The sequence below is a fragment of the Silurus meridionalis genome, chromosome 8 (assembly GCF_014805685.1).
Source record: "Silurus meridionalis isolate SWU-2019-XX chromosome 8, ASM1480568v1, whole genome shotgun sequence".
Taxonomy (NCBI): domain Eukaryota; kingdom Metazoa; phylum Chordata; class Actinopteri; order Siluriformes; family Siluridae; genus Silurus; species Silurus meridionalis.
This window is the reverse complement of record NC_060891.1, coordinates 24,031,879-24,044,378: the sequence shown is the minus strand read 5'-3', so window position 1 is coordinate 24,044,378 and position 12,500 is coordinate 24,031,879. Positions and strand designations below refer to the sequence as shown.

Below are 12,500 nucleotides of genomic sequence, written 5' to 3'. Positions count from 1 at the left end.
ACACACACACACACTGCTCACATATAAATGTCTCCCTTAATAAACACACCTAATACACAGCTACAATTGTGTTGACGTGTGTGTGTGTGTGTGTGTGTGTGTGTGTGTGTGTGTGTGTACTCTCTTTTAGGCATATGACTATGAAAAGAAGAAGCTACTCGCTACTAAAGGTCAGTCACAAATCAACCAGTCATTTAATATGTCAGCGCACACACACAAACACACACTCACACACACAAACACACACACACACACTCACACACACAACTAGTGTTGTCTTTTTCATTTGATTGCATCAACTACAATAATGCACTTGCTTTAATTTCTCTTTGTGTGTGTGTGTGTGTGTGCTTGTTTCAGCCATGCTAAAAAAGCCAGTGGTGACTGAGGTTCGGACCCCGACGAACACATGGAGCGGGCTCGGCTTTTCCAAGTCCATGCCTGCAGAGAGCATCAAGCAGCTCCGCAGACCCAGCCATACAGCCTACAAACCCTCAGGCAATACCACGGTATTCACACACACACACACACACACACACACACACACACACACACACACACACATATTAACGCACAAGATCTATGCAGAATGAATCCTGCATACGTAAAAAAAAATCATAATTGTCACCACAGAGGAAGTGTAAGCTTTATTCTCTAAAATACCGGTTACTATCAGTTCAGTTCCAAGTTGACTTCTGACCGAAAGGTCATGGGTTCAAATCCCAACACTACCAAGCTGCTACTGCTGGGCCCCTGAGCAAGGCCCTTATATAGGAATATACATTTAAAATGTATAAATTAGACTGTAGGTCTATCCATAATAATTGAGCCAGTGGCAAGTGTGGCATTGAAAAACTTCCTGAGATGGTATGAGGAAGAAACCTTGAGAGGAACCAGACTCAAAAGGGAACTCATCCTCATCCTCAACACGAAGGTTCATTCATTATAGTTCCATCATTGTTAAGCTTTCAACTGTTCATTATTGGTTATTAATGGTGATTGTAGTCCTAATCAATCGTAGCAAATAGGGATGTGTATCTCCATATTTGAGACCGATCCGATTCACATCTCGAATGCAGTGCGATCCGATTTCATTTGTGGGTTCTTGGCAATGTTTTGTCAATGGAAATATCACCACTGCAATAAGGACACTGACATCTCTCCCTACACCATCATAACACCACGCTGACTATTTTTTCCCACAATTCTCAATCACTCTTCTCGCAGAATTATCTCCAGATGTTATTTAGTTGCAGATGTTATTTAGTTATAAGTTGTAGTACATCATTTATAACCTTAAATTTCTCTCACCATATAAATAAATGGTTTTTTCTGATGCAAAAATGTTAAAAACGATGCATTGGGATAAAAATGCCAACTTGTATCTGAAGCACACTTTTTTAAACCAATGAATCACAATTTTTCAAAAATGCACAATGCAACTCTTTAGACTGTTCATGTGGAACCATCTTTAACTTTAGTGAGTGGTTTCCATTGGAAGCTCAAATTCGAAAATCAGTGATTACCGGTGAGTGTGGTGAGAGTTTCGCCGTCCAAACATTACCGAATAGACATGATCGAGGTTCCATTACATCAATATTTGAGAAATTATTTTCGTCCTTCAAAAAAGCAATTAACAGTGTTTTTTTAAAAGACCAAAAATTATTTCTCAAATATGACTCTGCCCCCTAGCTCCGCCCCCTGTCCATAGGTAGGGTGTCAGGATGAAACAGTCAGGTCTGGAATAAAGAAATATTTAATCACTTCACTCATATACTCTCATTAGGTCTGATAAAAAAAAAAATTATTCTCAAAATAATAACTGCAATTGTACTGATGTCTTTTCTTACACTTGTGTGTGTGTGTGTGTGTGTGTGTGTGTGTGTGTGTGTGTGTGTGTGTATGTCAGTGTCAGGGCACTTCTCTGTCTTGCAAAGGCACCAGGGAGACTCCAGGTAACAACAATCCTGAGAGTTGGCACACAAGAAACGGGAATCGCGTTATTAACGGCAATGGAGCAGCAACCCACGCGTTCTCCTCCGCCATCGGTGCTCCAGAGAGGAGCAAGAGCCGGAGCGGTGAGAGCCAGCAGTGTGTGTTGAACTATATACAAACATATTTATACTCATTTATTAATGAGTTGATTCGTAATGATAAAATTGTTTGTTTCCGTAACATGGTACATCATCAGCAAGAAGCGGCTAATTTATGAATTTTTCCTGGGTTTTTCTCGGTTTCACAAACTTCAAGCCAAAAAACTGAACCCAATAAAATTAGACCAATGAAATTTCCGAACGGAACAAAAAAACGCACCTCACCTGTGTTCTGAGCTGCACGGCATCGGCCAAAACAACGATGCCAAAAGATAAACTCCCAAGAGAAATAGTTGTGAAAGGAAGGGGAAGACAGTGAACAATGACTTTCTTGGTAGGCTTCTGTTTAGATACAAGCCGTTGTAATGGGTTGAGTCTGGGTTAAGGAGAGCTCGCTAACTCCAGAACAGAAATCATATAAGCACAGACAGGTTTCCAAAACTCTTTTTATTTTTCTTGGCAACAGCGTTACGGTTTAGTCAAAGAAACTTAGAAATGAGCATCAGAAAATAATAAGGACATAATCCTCATCTTGAACACACGCAGTAATACTGGAAAAATGCTGTGGCAGGCTGTTCCCAAAATACCGCTCTGCTCCTAAAGGAAGCGCAACATATTTCACCCGTTTCACCGTGTGTAACGTGTCTTTCGTTAAAGCCTGTGTAAAGTACATTAGTGTAGACATGCGGCTTATAGACAGGTGTGACTTATTTATGTTAAAAATAAAAATATTTGCTTATATATGGGTGCGCTTTATAGTATAGAAATTACGGTATGTGTTTAAATTGATGATTTTTTTTTTTTTTTTTTTTATAACTTAGCCATGGATCAGTACCTGAGCAGTAGTAACTACATGGAGTGTATCTCATTTATGGGTGGCAATACAGCATCGTCTCTGAGCTCTTCTCTCAAAGGTACAGACCTGCCTGAGCTCTTCAGCACCCTGGGACTGGGCAAATACACTGATGTGTTCCAGCAGCAGGAGGTGAGCGTTAAAACAGATTACTGATTTCTGTTTTGTTTTCCTGTCCTTTTTTCCAATTTGGTCTTGGCCACTTCTAAACCACCTGCCAGCTTTCCCCTACCAATCTTTGCATCTTATTAGGCTCCTTCTCATGCTTTTTTAGAATTTCCCTGTACTCTTTGACATAAATAAACTCTCAGAGAGTCTGGATTGGCTAGTTTCTCTTTGATTGACAGGGGTGAGAGTGTGTATGTCCAGCCCACCAAGTTAAAAAAAAACCTTTTTGATTGTGTATAAATGACGGTTAACTGTGTGTGTGTGTGTGTGTGTGTGTGTGTGTGTGTGTGTGTGTGTGTGTGTTAGATTGATCTGCAGACGTTTGTCACACTAACAGATCCAGATTTGAAGGAACTGGGAATCGCAACGTTTGGAGCACGTAGGAAAATGCTGCTGGCTATCTCAGGTGAGAACTCCATAAGGAATCCTATTTATATGTAAAGTTCCTGTGTGATAGTTCCATTAATTTTTTTTTTGTTGTATTTAACACACTAAATGGAACTGTTATAAACTGTCATTATTTTCTGAAAAGCTTCGCTGAATATCTAACATTAACATTTATAACATGTGGAAGACTTCCTTTATCCAGAGCAACTTACAATCATCTCATTCATACAACTGGGCAGTTGAGTGTTAGGGGGTTTGCTTAGCAGTGGCAGCTTAGTGGTACTGGGATTTAAACTCACAACCTTCTAATCAGAAGTCCAATATCTTAACCACTGAGCTACCACTACCTTTAACATGATCAGGGCACATTTTTTAATAGGAACTGTGTGGTTTTCAACAAGCAGAGCACCTGAACTTCCTCCAAAGTTTCCAGAACACCTTGGGCTTGAGTGCCAAGTATGTTTATACTTACAAGGCAATTGATTTGGTGACAGAAACTTCCAGTTGCACATTTTTATAAAAGAGAAATAAAATAAAAATAAATGCAAAAAAAAATGATGATACAAAAAAAAGGATAAAAACGCATTAAACAATGTATTGTACGTTGTTTAATATAAATAAATCAATACAAACAAATACAAAAATAATAAATAAAAAGTGGTATTGCACATATTTTTATTTTTATTTCACAATGGGGAGAGCAGTTAAATGAAAAAAAGAAACTTTTCATGTGACTTGCTGTTCTGAGCCCTTTTCTTTACTCTGAATGTATACAGTTCTTGAGGAGTGGGCAGGGGAGCACCAGTAATCCTTTGATAAACCATTCTCTGTAGTCTTCTGATGTTTGACTTTGTACCTGAGCCGAACCAGACAGTTATCAAAGTGGTAACTTCGATTATATGAAGAGATTGCATGATGATTCTGGAACCTTTGGAGGAAAATTAAGGAAATTGTTTCATGGAAGTGTGTCTTTTCATTAAAACTTTGATCTTCGCATTGGGTTCCACAAGGGTTCCAGATTTATCTCAAGAAACTTTTAAACTCTTGTGATAACATTGTTTACAATTCACCAATCGAGGGTTCTGGAGTCTTTTGAGAACTTTCTAGAGGAAATGATGGAACCTGTGGAAACTTGGAAGCTCTTTACTGTGTGTGAAAGTGAAGATCAAACTTTTAACTGAGCTAAACCCATTATTCCAAGCATCTGAAGATTTGGATTGAAAATCAAAGCCCTGTGCCTTGATGAACGCATTTCATTATCTGAAAATTCTTGAGATTGATAGTGAACATTTGTGGAAACATTGTTTAGTGTCAAATGCCTGGTGAAATGAAACACATACAATCATATAAGCTTTGATCTTTTGACCTGCAAACATTGAACAATTTTTCAAAAGAGAGATTCTGGAACTTCAATGAAAGATTCCTGAGAGTCATCAGAAGGTTCCCAAATCTTTTGCAAACTTATTTCCAGTGAATATCAAAGGCATTCAAACACATTCTGTCAATTATTTTGTCTTTTCACAAAAATTCTGGAATTTCTATAAAAAAAATTCTGAATACATGGATTGAAGATTTATTGTGTACAGTGAAAAGTAGTTCAAGAACCCGTTGTAGAACTTTGTGATAGAACCTTTTAAGATCAAAAGCATTGTGGAATTAAACACATTCTGGACTTTGATCTTCACAGTAAGCAGTAAATAATGTTTTCAGTAGTAATGCCAGGACTTCTTCGAAAGGTTCCAGAACCCTTGTTGAGTCATTGCGTACTGTTTAAAGACCTTGTGATTTTTTTTTTTTTTCTTTTCTTCTTTTGGTACAGAGCTAAATAAAAGCCGACGGGAGCTTTTTGAGTCTTCGAACATCCGCCCATCCTTCCTGGAGGGCGGAGCGAACAGTCGTCTGGCGCGTCACTTCAACGCCGACATGGCCAGCGTGAGTGGGCGCTGGTGATCGAAAAATAATCTACTGATACCTCTGGAGTACAAGTTAACATAACCTTTACATTAACTACACTCCTTTCGCTTTCTAATGTGGGGATTTTTATCATGTAGAGCAACTCTTTTCATGCCATTCCATCAGGCTGGATAATGTGGAAAGCCATAAGGGCCAGAAAGGTCCACTTGTTAGCCAATATTACCAAAATAACAAAAAAAAAAAAACTTGTCTATCCTCAGGTTGTGGATTATTGGAGATAGAGAGGAGATTGGCTGCTGCTTTGTTGTTCAGAGTTAAAATTGTGTAAAATCATAGACTTGTGCAGTCTTATTAACTGAAACGGTACTAGTTTCAAAGAAAAAGAAACAGGCACAGGTAGAGTCACATTAAATTTGGTACTCTTGCCTCCTGTGGCACATTGAAGTATCAGTATTAAGCACTTTAAGATAGCTTTTACGTGTGCGTGTGTATTTGTGTGTGCGTGAGTGTGCGTGTGTCCAAGTGCCAAAGCATTTACAAAGTTCACAGTTCATGCTTAAGGCCTTGTTGATCGCTCATATTGGTGTTACTCATTGTTAGCAGGCTGCACTTACTCCAGTGTATATTTAGTTTTGCTTTTTGTTTTCAATTTTATATATATATATATATATATATATATATATATATATATATATATATATATATATAAAATATACTTTTCGTTAATAAGCATTAGTTTACATTATTTTTGTTTGCATTCATTTGTGGATAATATTCTTTCCAGTAATATGCGTTCAGATTTTCCAAAAAAAATATAAAGATAAATATAAAGATATATAAAAATAATAATATTTTTTTCCTCGTTCCATAATATTGTAATGGTTTATTTTGTGGGACACATTCATCAATCCGAAGTTTAGTATTTGGCCGGCAAAATTAATCTTTGAAATAAACTCAGGGACCAAAAATCCTGCACCTGTGCATTTCAAAAAAACCTCTTGGAATCCAAATTTCATTACAGACCCTATTTCAGGATCAGCCTACAAAACCGAACGATAAGTAAATAAATAAAAAAAAAACGTTATGAACAGCTAGTGTTAAACATTCCAAACCATTGTGGAAATGTATCTGTATACAGTAAAGATGTTCTGAAACTCCTGGAAACATGGAAAAATCGTGTGGAGCCCCTTTTGGTATAAATCAATCCACCAGGATTTTGATCTTCTCTGTAATCAGTATATAATGATTCCACTGAGGTTTTAGATCTTTCATAAAAGAGTTCCCAAATTCTTTGGAAGTTTCCAGAACACTTTTGGGAATCTGTTACAGTGGAGATCAATGAAATGATGGTAATAAACACATTCTTTCAAGCAAAGTTCTGGAAATAATGAGAATGATAGGAACATGTGTTTATCGTGTAGAGTTTAGTAGTAGTTCCAGAAGCCCAGAAAAAAGCTAAAAACCTTCCATATCTCCAAGGTTCTAAAACATTCATAAATCATTTTTGAGATTTATCCGTGTACAGCCAAGCTGTTCTGGAGTAGAACATTGTTGAAATTTGGGAAGATCCAAGATTGAACCCTTGTGGTATAAATCCCAGTCCACCAGGGCTTTAATCTTCACTGTAATCAGTATATAATGCTTCCACCAGGGGTTTTAGAACTTCAATAAAAGATATGATCTATAAAAGAACCATTCTGGTAAACTGTTTACAGTAAAGATTCAAGAAATGACAGAATAATTAAACACATTCTTTTAAGCAAAGTTCTGGGGCGAAAAAATCCAGAATACTTGTAATTTCAGGAAAAAAATCCAGAACACTTTTGAATGTCAGAGATTAAGGATCAGAAAAACCTTCTAGATCAAAATCTATCAGGATTTTGATCTTCACAGTAAACAAAATATAACAATTCCAAAGTTCTTTTGGGACATCTATTATGAGAGCCTTTCGATTTTTACTAATTTCCACAAAGGTTCTAAGATATTCCAGGATCATTGTGGAAAATTGGTAATTGTGTACAGTGAAGTTGTTTTCTGGACCTCCTAGTGGTTACATGTGAAGATCAAGGATCCAAACCCTTGTGGTATTAATCACTTCAAGAACATCTTCATAAAGTCCCAGAACCCTTGTGGAGCAATGTGTACAGTTAACAGTGACATGTGAAATTGAACAAAGCTGAATCTTCCTGTTGTAGCACATGAATTATCACCAAACTCTAATAAGAAAAGGGGGCTTCCCGGGACTCTCAAGATGGCTGATTTCCTGAAGCATTGATGCATTTGGCTATGTGAGGACTTTTATAGATTACAGGACGTCGTACTGTGTCATAAACCACAAATCACCCTGTAATCATTTGTAAAAAAATATATATTAATCATTAATACGATCTATTATAGATATTATATTATAGATAATAATTATTAGCAGCGTTAAAAATGTTCTTTATTAAGGTGCACCAGAGCTACAGTACGAGACTGACCCCAAACATGCCACATCTGTTTGGTAATTAGACCGTGCACAGATTTCCATTGGTTTCAGATTCGATCCAAATACATAAATCATTTTAAAAAGCATGTTTTTTAATACATTCAGGTCCTAATTAGAGTCAAAATTCAAACAGAATCATTTATGAATGCAGCCAGGAAATAAAGCAGGAAAGTTATTTAGAATAGTACATGCTGGTGAAATGTATTCTGTATTTGCAGCTGATTAATTAATTCATTGATCGATTAATTAGTAAATTGATAAGGGGATTTATTTCTTTTTTTTGTATTAATGTTTATGGCTGGTCATCCATTATTTTTTATTATTTTTTTAATCCATCAATTCTTTTTTTTTTTTTTTTACTTCGATTATATGTCACTATTTTTATAAGATGTTCTTTGTGTTGTGTATTTTATTGTTTTTCTTTATTATTATTATTTTTTTACAAAAGAATGGAGGGTGTTAAAGCCTTATAGCCCTCAGGATTATACCCCTGTACATCTTTTCCCTCTGTGAGATTCTTTAACGTTGTCCATAAATGCATTCAGAAGCCACTTTATAACTGTATATGCTAGCTTATTTCTGTGACAGTTCTGATTGTATAACGGTGTTTAAACTTTACAGATGTTGCACATGAGGTACGCAAAGTTTTGCTCATGTATTTTTTTTTTCAGTATTTTTAAGCTTATATTGTTATTGGTTTCGTATTAAATGTTCAGATGTGTGTGTACGAGTTACAAACTGCTGAACTCTGATATACAGGAAGCAGTCATCATTTACAGGAAGTGCTTTATGTAAACAGATGTGATTTATTGAATCCTGTGAGCTGGGGGCGAGTTGGTTTTGCGAAATTGTCACTGATGGTTTCAGGTACATTTCGAATGTATTATATGAAGGAACATTGATTCTGTTATCATTTTCTTTTTCTCTCAAAGTGAAGGTTGTATCTGCTGCGCTGGGGATGTTTTAAGGAACGCTCAGACTCTGTAACATTCCTCTCGTCTTTTTTTCCAATGCAAAGTGTTATCATTGATGGAGTACATGTTTAATTTGTTTGTTTGTTTGTTCATGGTTGTTTTTTGAGGTGGTCCAAAGACATACATTTTTTCAGTATTTGCTAGAATCAAACCAAAGACATGTCCTGAGACAAAAACTGTAATATTCCTAATGTTGAAAAGCAGTTCAATTGAGTTTTGGTTACAAGAATAAAAATAAACATATGCAAGCAAACTGAATAATTGAATATTTATCACAGGGGTCCAGAGACCCTAAAACACATGCATGTTTTTTCAGTTTATATGTAACAAACATAAAAGACAAAAAACACAAGAATTGGACAGTGAATGAATAGAAGAAAGTTTTTTGGACAATCCAAATTTGACAAATTCCAGCTCTAACTGAAGAATTGAAGTAAGAATGAGGACAATAAAGATGTTAGCAGACTGTCCACCCACACAATCAGAATTGGGGGTGGAAGCTTAATGGTGGGGGGGTTGTTTTGGCGCAGGGAAAGTTGGAGACTTATTTCCAAGTGAAAGAAATACTGAACCAACATGGCCACCATTCCATACTTCAACACCATGCAATTCGATCTGGACTGTGCCTCATTGGAACAAACTACACCACACATCAAGTCAATGGGCCGAAGCGAACATCCAAGCTCTGTAAGCGTTATTTAGAGAGCAAACAGTCGTCTGGAGTGATATCTATCATGGAATGGCTTTCCCAGTCACTGCACCTAAATCCTATTGAACTGCTCTGGGATGAACTGCATCACAATGTCAGAAAGAAAACTCCACATAGTGAAGAACACCTTTGGCAAGTTTTTTAAAAGGCATGGCAAAGTATTTCTGCTGAATGTTTGGGAAAACAAACTGTCCGGATGCCTAGAGTGTAAAAACTGTAATAATGTTGAACATGTACGTATAAGTTAATTTATATATTTGGACACAGTAAATCTTCATACTGTTAAATAGTTTGTTGCATATAGAGAAAAGGAACATACACGTCTCTCAAAAACAATAAACGACTAGGTGTTTTAAACTTTTGAGACACTGTGTGTATATATAATGTATCAGAACAATAATTCATCGACTTATGTGACCTGTAGTTTTAATAAAATCGTGACCGTGGAAGTTGAAAGAGGAATACGTAAATGCTGGTAAGTTGTTTTTTTTTTTTGTTTGTTTGTTTGTTTTTATTGCTTGATGTTTTCTGTTTTATTGCTGTTGTTTTTTTGTTTTTTTTGGCCCAAAAAATTTTTTTTTATTAAAAAATTAAATAAAATCAGTCTAAATCCTTATATTAAATAAGGAATAACAATAGAATAAATGTTTGTATTGCATACTGTATTGTATGCAACAAATTGTATCATAATAAATTCAACTAAATTTAGATCACATTTATTTATTTATTTATACATTTATTTAAAATGTCTTGTATTCTAGTATTCTAGTATACATAATAAAGCCAACAGTATTTCTCTGTACATTATGTGCATATTGTATACAGTTAATTGGGATAATTACAATATTTGGTTTGTTATAAACACTAATACAGTAAAACCCTGTTGGACCAGCATAATTCGTTCGTGAAAATTGCTCGTAGGTCCATTTGCTCGTACGTTGGAACCAATATTCCCCATAAGAATTAATGTACAAGCGATTTACCATAATGTAAACATAATTTAACACTTAGTTAAATAGTGGTTAGTGGTTGATTGCGAGTGTGTACACCACGCTCGTACTTTTTGACTATTTCCTTCTTGGTTTCAATGGTAATTCTATTTACTTTCGTTTTCCCAGCACCATCACTGCTTTTCTTGGGAGACATTTTTTAAGATTTCTAGTGAAATAAAAATATAACGCTAAAAAAAAGTTACGTTTTTGCTTCACTGAACAACGAGAGCGACCGAGCGACACGAGATCAACTAAGCAACTGATGCTACCCTCGGCCTGAAAGCGGTAAACCGGCAGCGTGGGTTTGCTCGTGCCTTCGAAATTTGCAAAATAGGGTCAAATTTTGCGAGCAAGGTCCCTCGTATCTTTAGTTGCTCGTACAATAGGGTTTTACTGTAATAGATATTTACACAAAAATTTATTTATACTATAATTAGAACATTAAATGTGTTATTTGATTTAAATAGGATGTGCATGCGACATAATTTTTGCCTATATATTTTATATGTTGTATTATAATTGGGAAATTAAATAATCTTATTTAGGCGTGGCCTGAAAAATTTTCAATTTTAAAGTACAATATCAGTAAAAAAAATTTTAATTATTATTGTAATATGCTGTAATTATGTATGTGTGTGTGTCTGTGTGTTGAATCAGGTTTTGTCCTGTGTTTCTTCCATGTTTCCGGTTTCAGCAGGAAGCAGTGCTGAGTTGTGATGTGTCTTGTGCCGCTCCCACACCAAATAAGGACACGAGTGCCAGTGGAGGTGACGTCAGCGGTAACACAGGGAGGAGGGTGAAGTGTGTGTGTGTGTGTGTGTGTGTGTGTGTGTGTGTGTGTGTGTGTGTGTGTGTGTGTGTGTGTGTGAGGGAGAGTCTAAAGGAATCTGGTTTGTAGCATATTTCAATGACTGACACAAAAAGGGGAAAATACCAGAATTATAATGACACTAAAAGCAACTAAATTATATGTATATCCAAATGCATGTAGACACCTGATCAACATAACCATATGGGTTCTTGAAACATCTCATTTCAGGTTTGCTGTTATAATCAGCCCAAGTTCTTCGAAAAGGCTTTCCACTAGAGATTTTGTGGTGTGACTGTGGGCATTTTTCTTCATTTATTTAATGAGAGCATTAGTGAGATCAGGTTACGAGGAGGGTTGGGGTGCAGTCAGTGTTCCAGTTCCTCCTCTAGGTCTTTTATAGAGTTGAGCAGGTCAGGGATCTGTTGAGGACACTCAAGTTTTTTCACTGCACTTTCACACACCATATCTTCATGGAGCTCGATGTGCACAGAGACATTGTCATGCTGGAACAGGTCTGGGTCTCCTAGTTGCAGTGATGAGTAAGTTTAATGTTACAGCATATAAATATTATTCTGCACAAATGTTTGCTTCTAACTTTGTGTTTCGAAAAGGAACACTTGCATATACTCTGATCAGCCATTAAATAAAACCATCTGCCTGATATTGTGTAGTTCCCTCTTTTGCCATTAAAACAGCTCTTAGCAGCCAAGGCCTGGACTTCAGAAGATATCTGTATTGTGAGTTTCTGCCTTCATTGATTGGACTTTATAGTGTAAGTTAATGTTGGAGTTTTTATTCAATCAGACTTTTTTTTTTTTTACTGGCCACTCTAAAGCCCTCTTAAAGGCATCCAATCATGTTTGTATTTTCATTTCCTTTGACTGGATGATCAGTGCACCAGTCAGAGCTTGCAAACTGCATCTGCAGCAAACTGCACAAGCCCGAATGTTTGTGTGGATTTGATAGCTGTTTTTACATTCCACAACGAATGACCGAAAAGATCAAATTGATTTAGTCGCAGATACACTTACTAGAACCTTTACAAGACAGACTTTTCCAGAAAAGCTGGACTTTGTAAGGAAAGGTCAGGCCTTTATACATTTGCCTTTCC

General features: G+C 36.3%; 1 protein-coding gene across 2 annotated transcripts in view; it reads left to right on the top strand.

Annotated features, from left to right (window-relative positions):
* bicc1a (BicC family RNA binding protein 1a) overlaps nucleotides 1–9,125 on the top strand; it is a 58,870-nt gene extending 49,745 nt beyond the window's left edge. For both annotated transcript variants that reach the window (XM_046856051.1, XM_046856049.1), the window contains exons 16-21: nucleotides 131–170; nucleotides 361–509; nucleotides 1,910–2,078; nucleotides 2,915–3,078; nucleotides 3,421–3,520; nucleotides 5,321–9,125. In XM_046856051.1, the coding sequence (XP_046712007.1) occupies nucleotides 131–170; nucleotides 361–509; nucleotides 1,910–2,078; nucleotides 2,915–3,078; nucleotides 3,421–3,520; nucleotides 5,321–5,451 (753 nt within the window). In that variant the 3' untranslated portion in view covers nucleotides 5,452–9,125. The remainder of the gene's footprint in view (nucleotides 1–130; nucleotides 171–360; nucleotides 510–1,909; nucleotides 2,079–2,914; nucleotides 3,079–3,420; nucleotides 3,521–5,320) is intronic.
* Nucleotides 9,126–12,500: the final 3,375 nt, after the last annotated feature.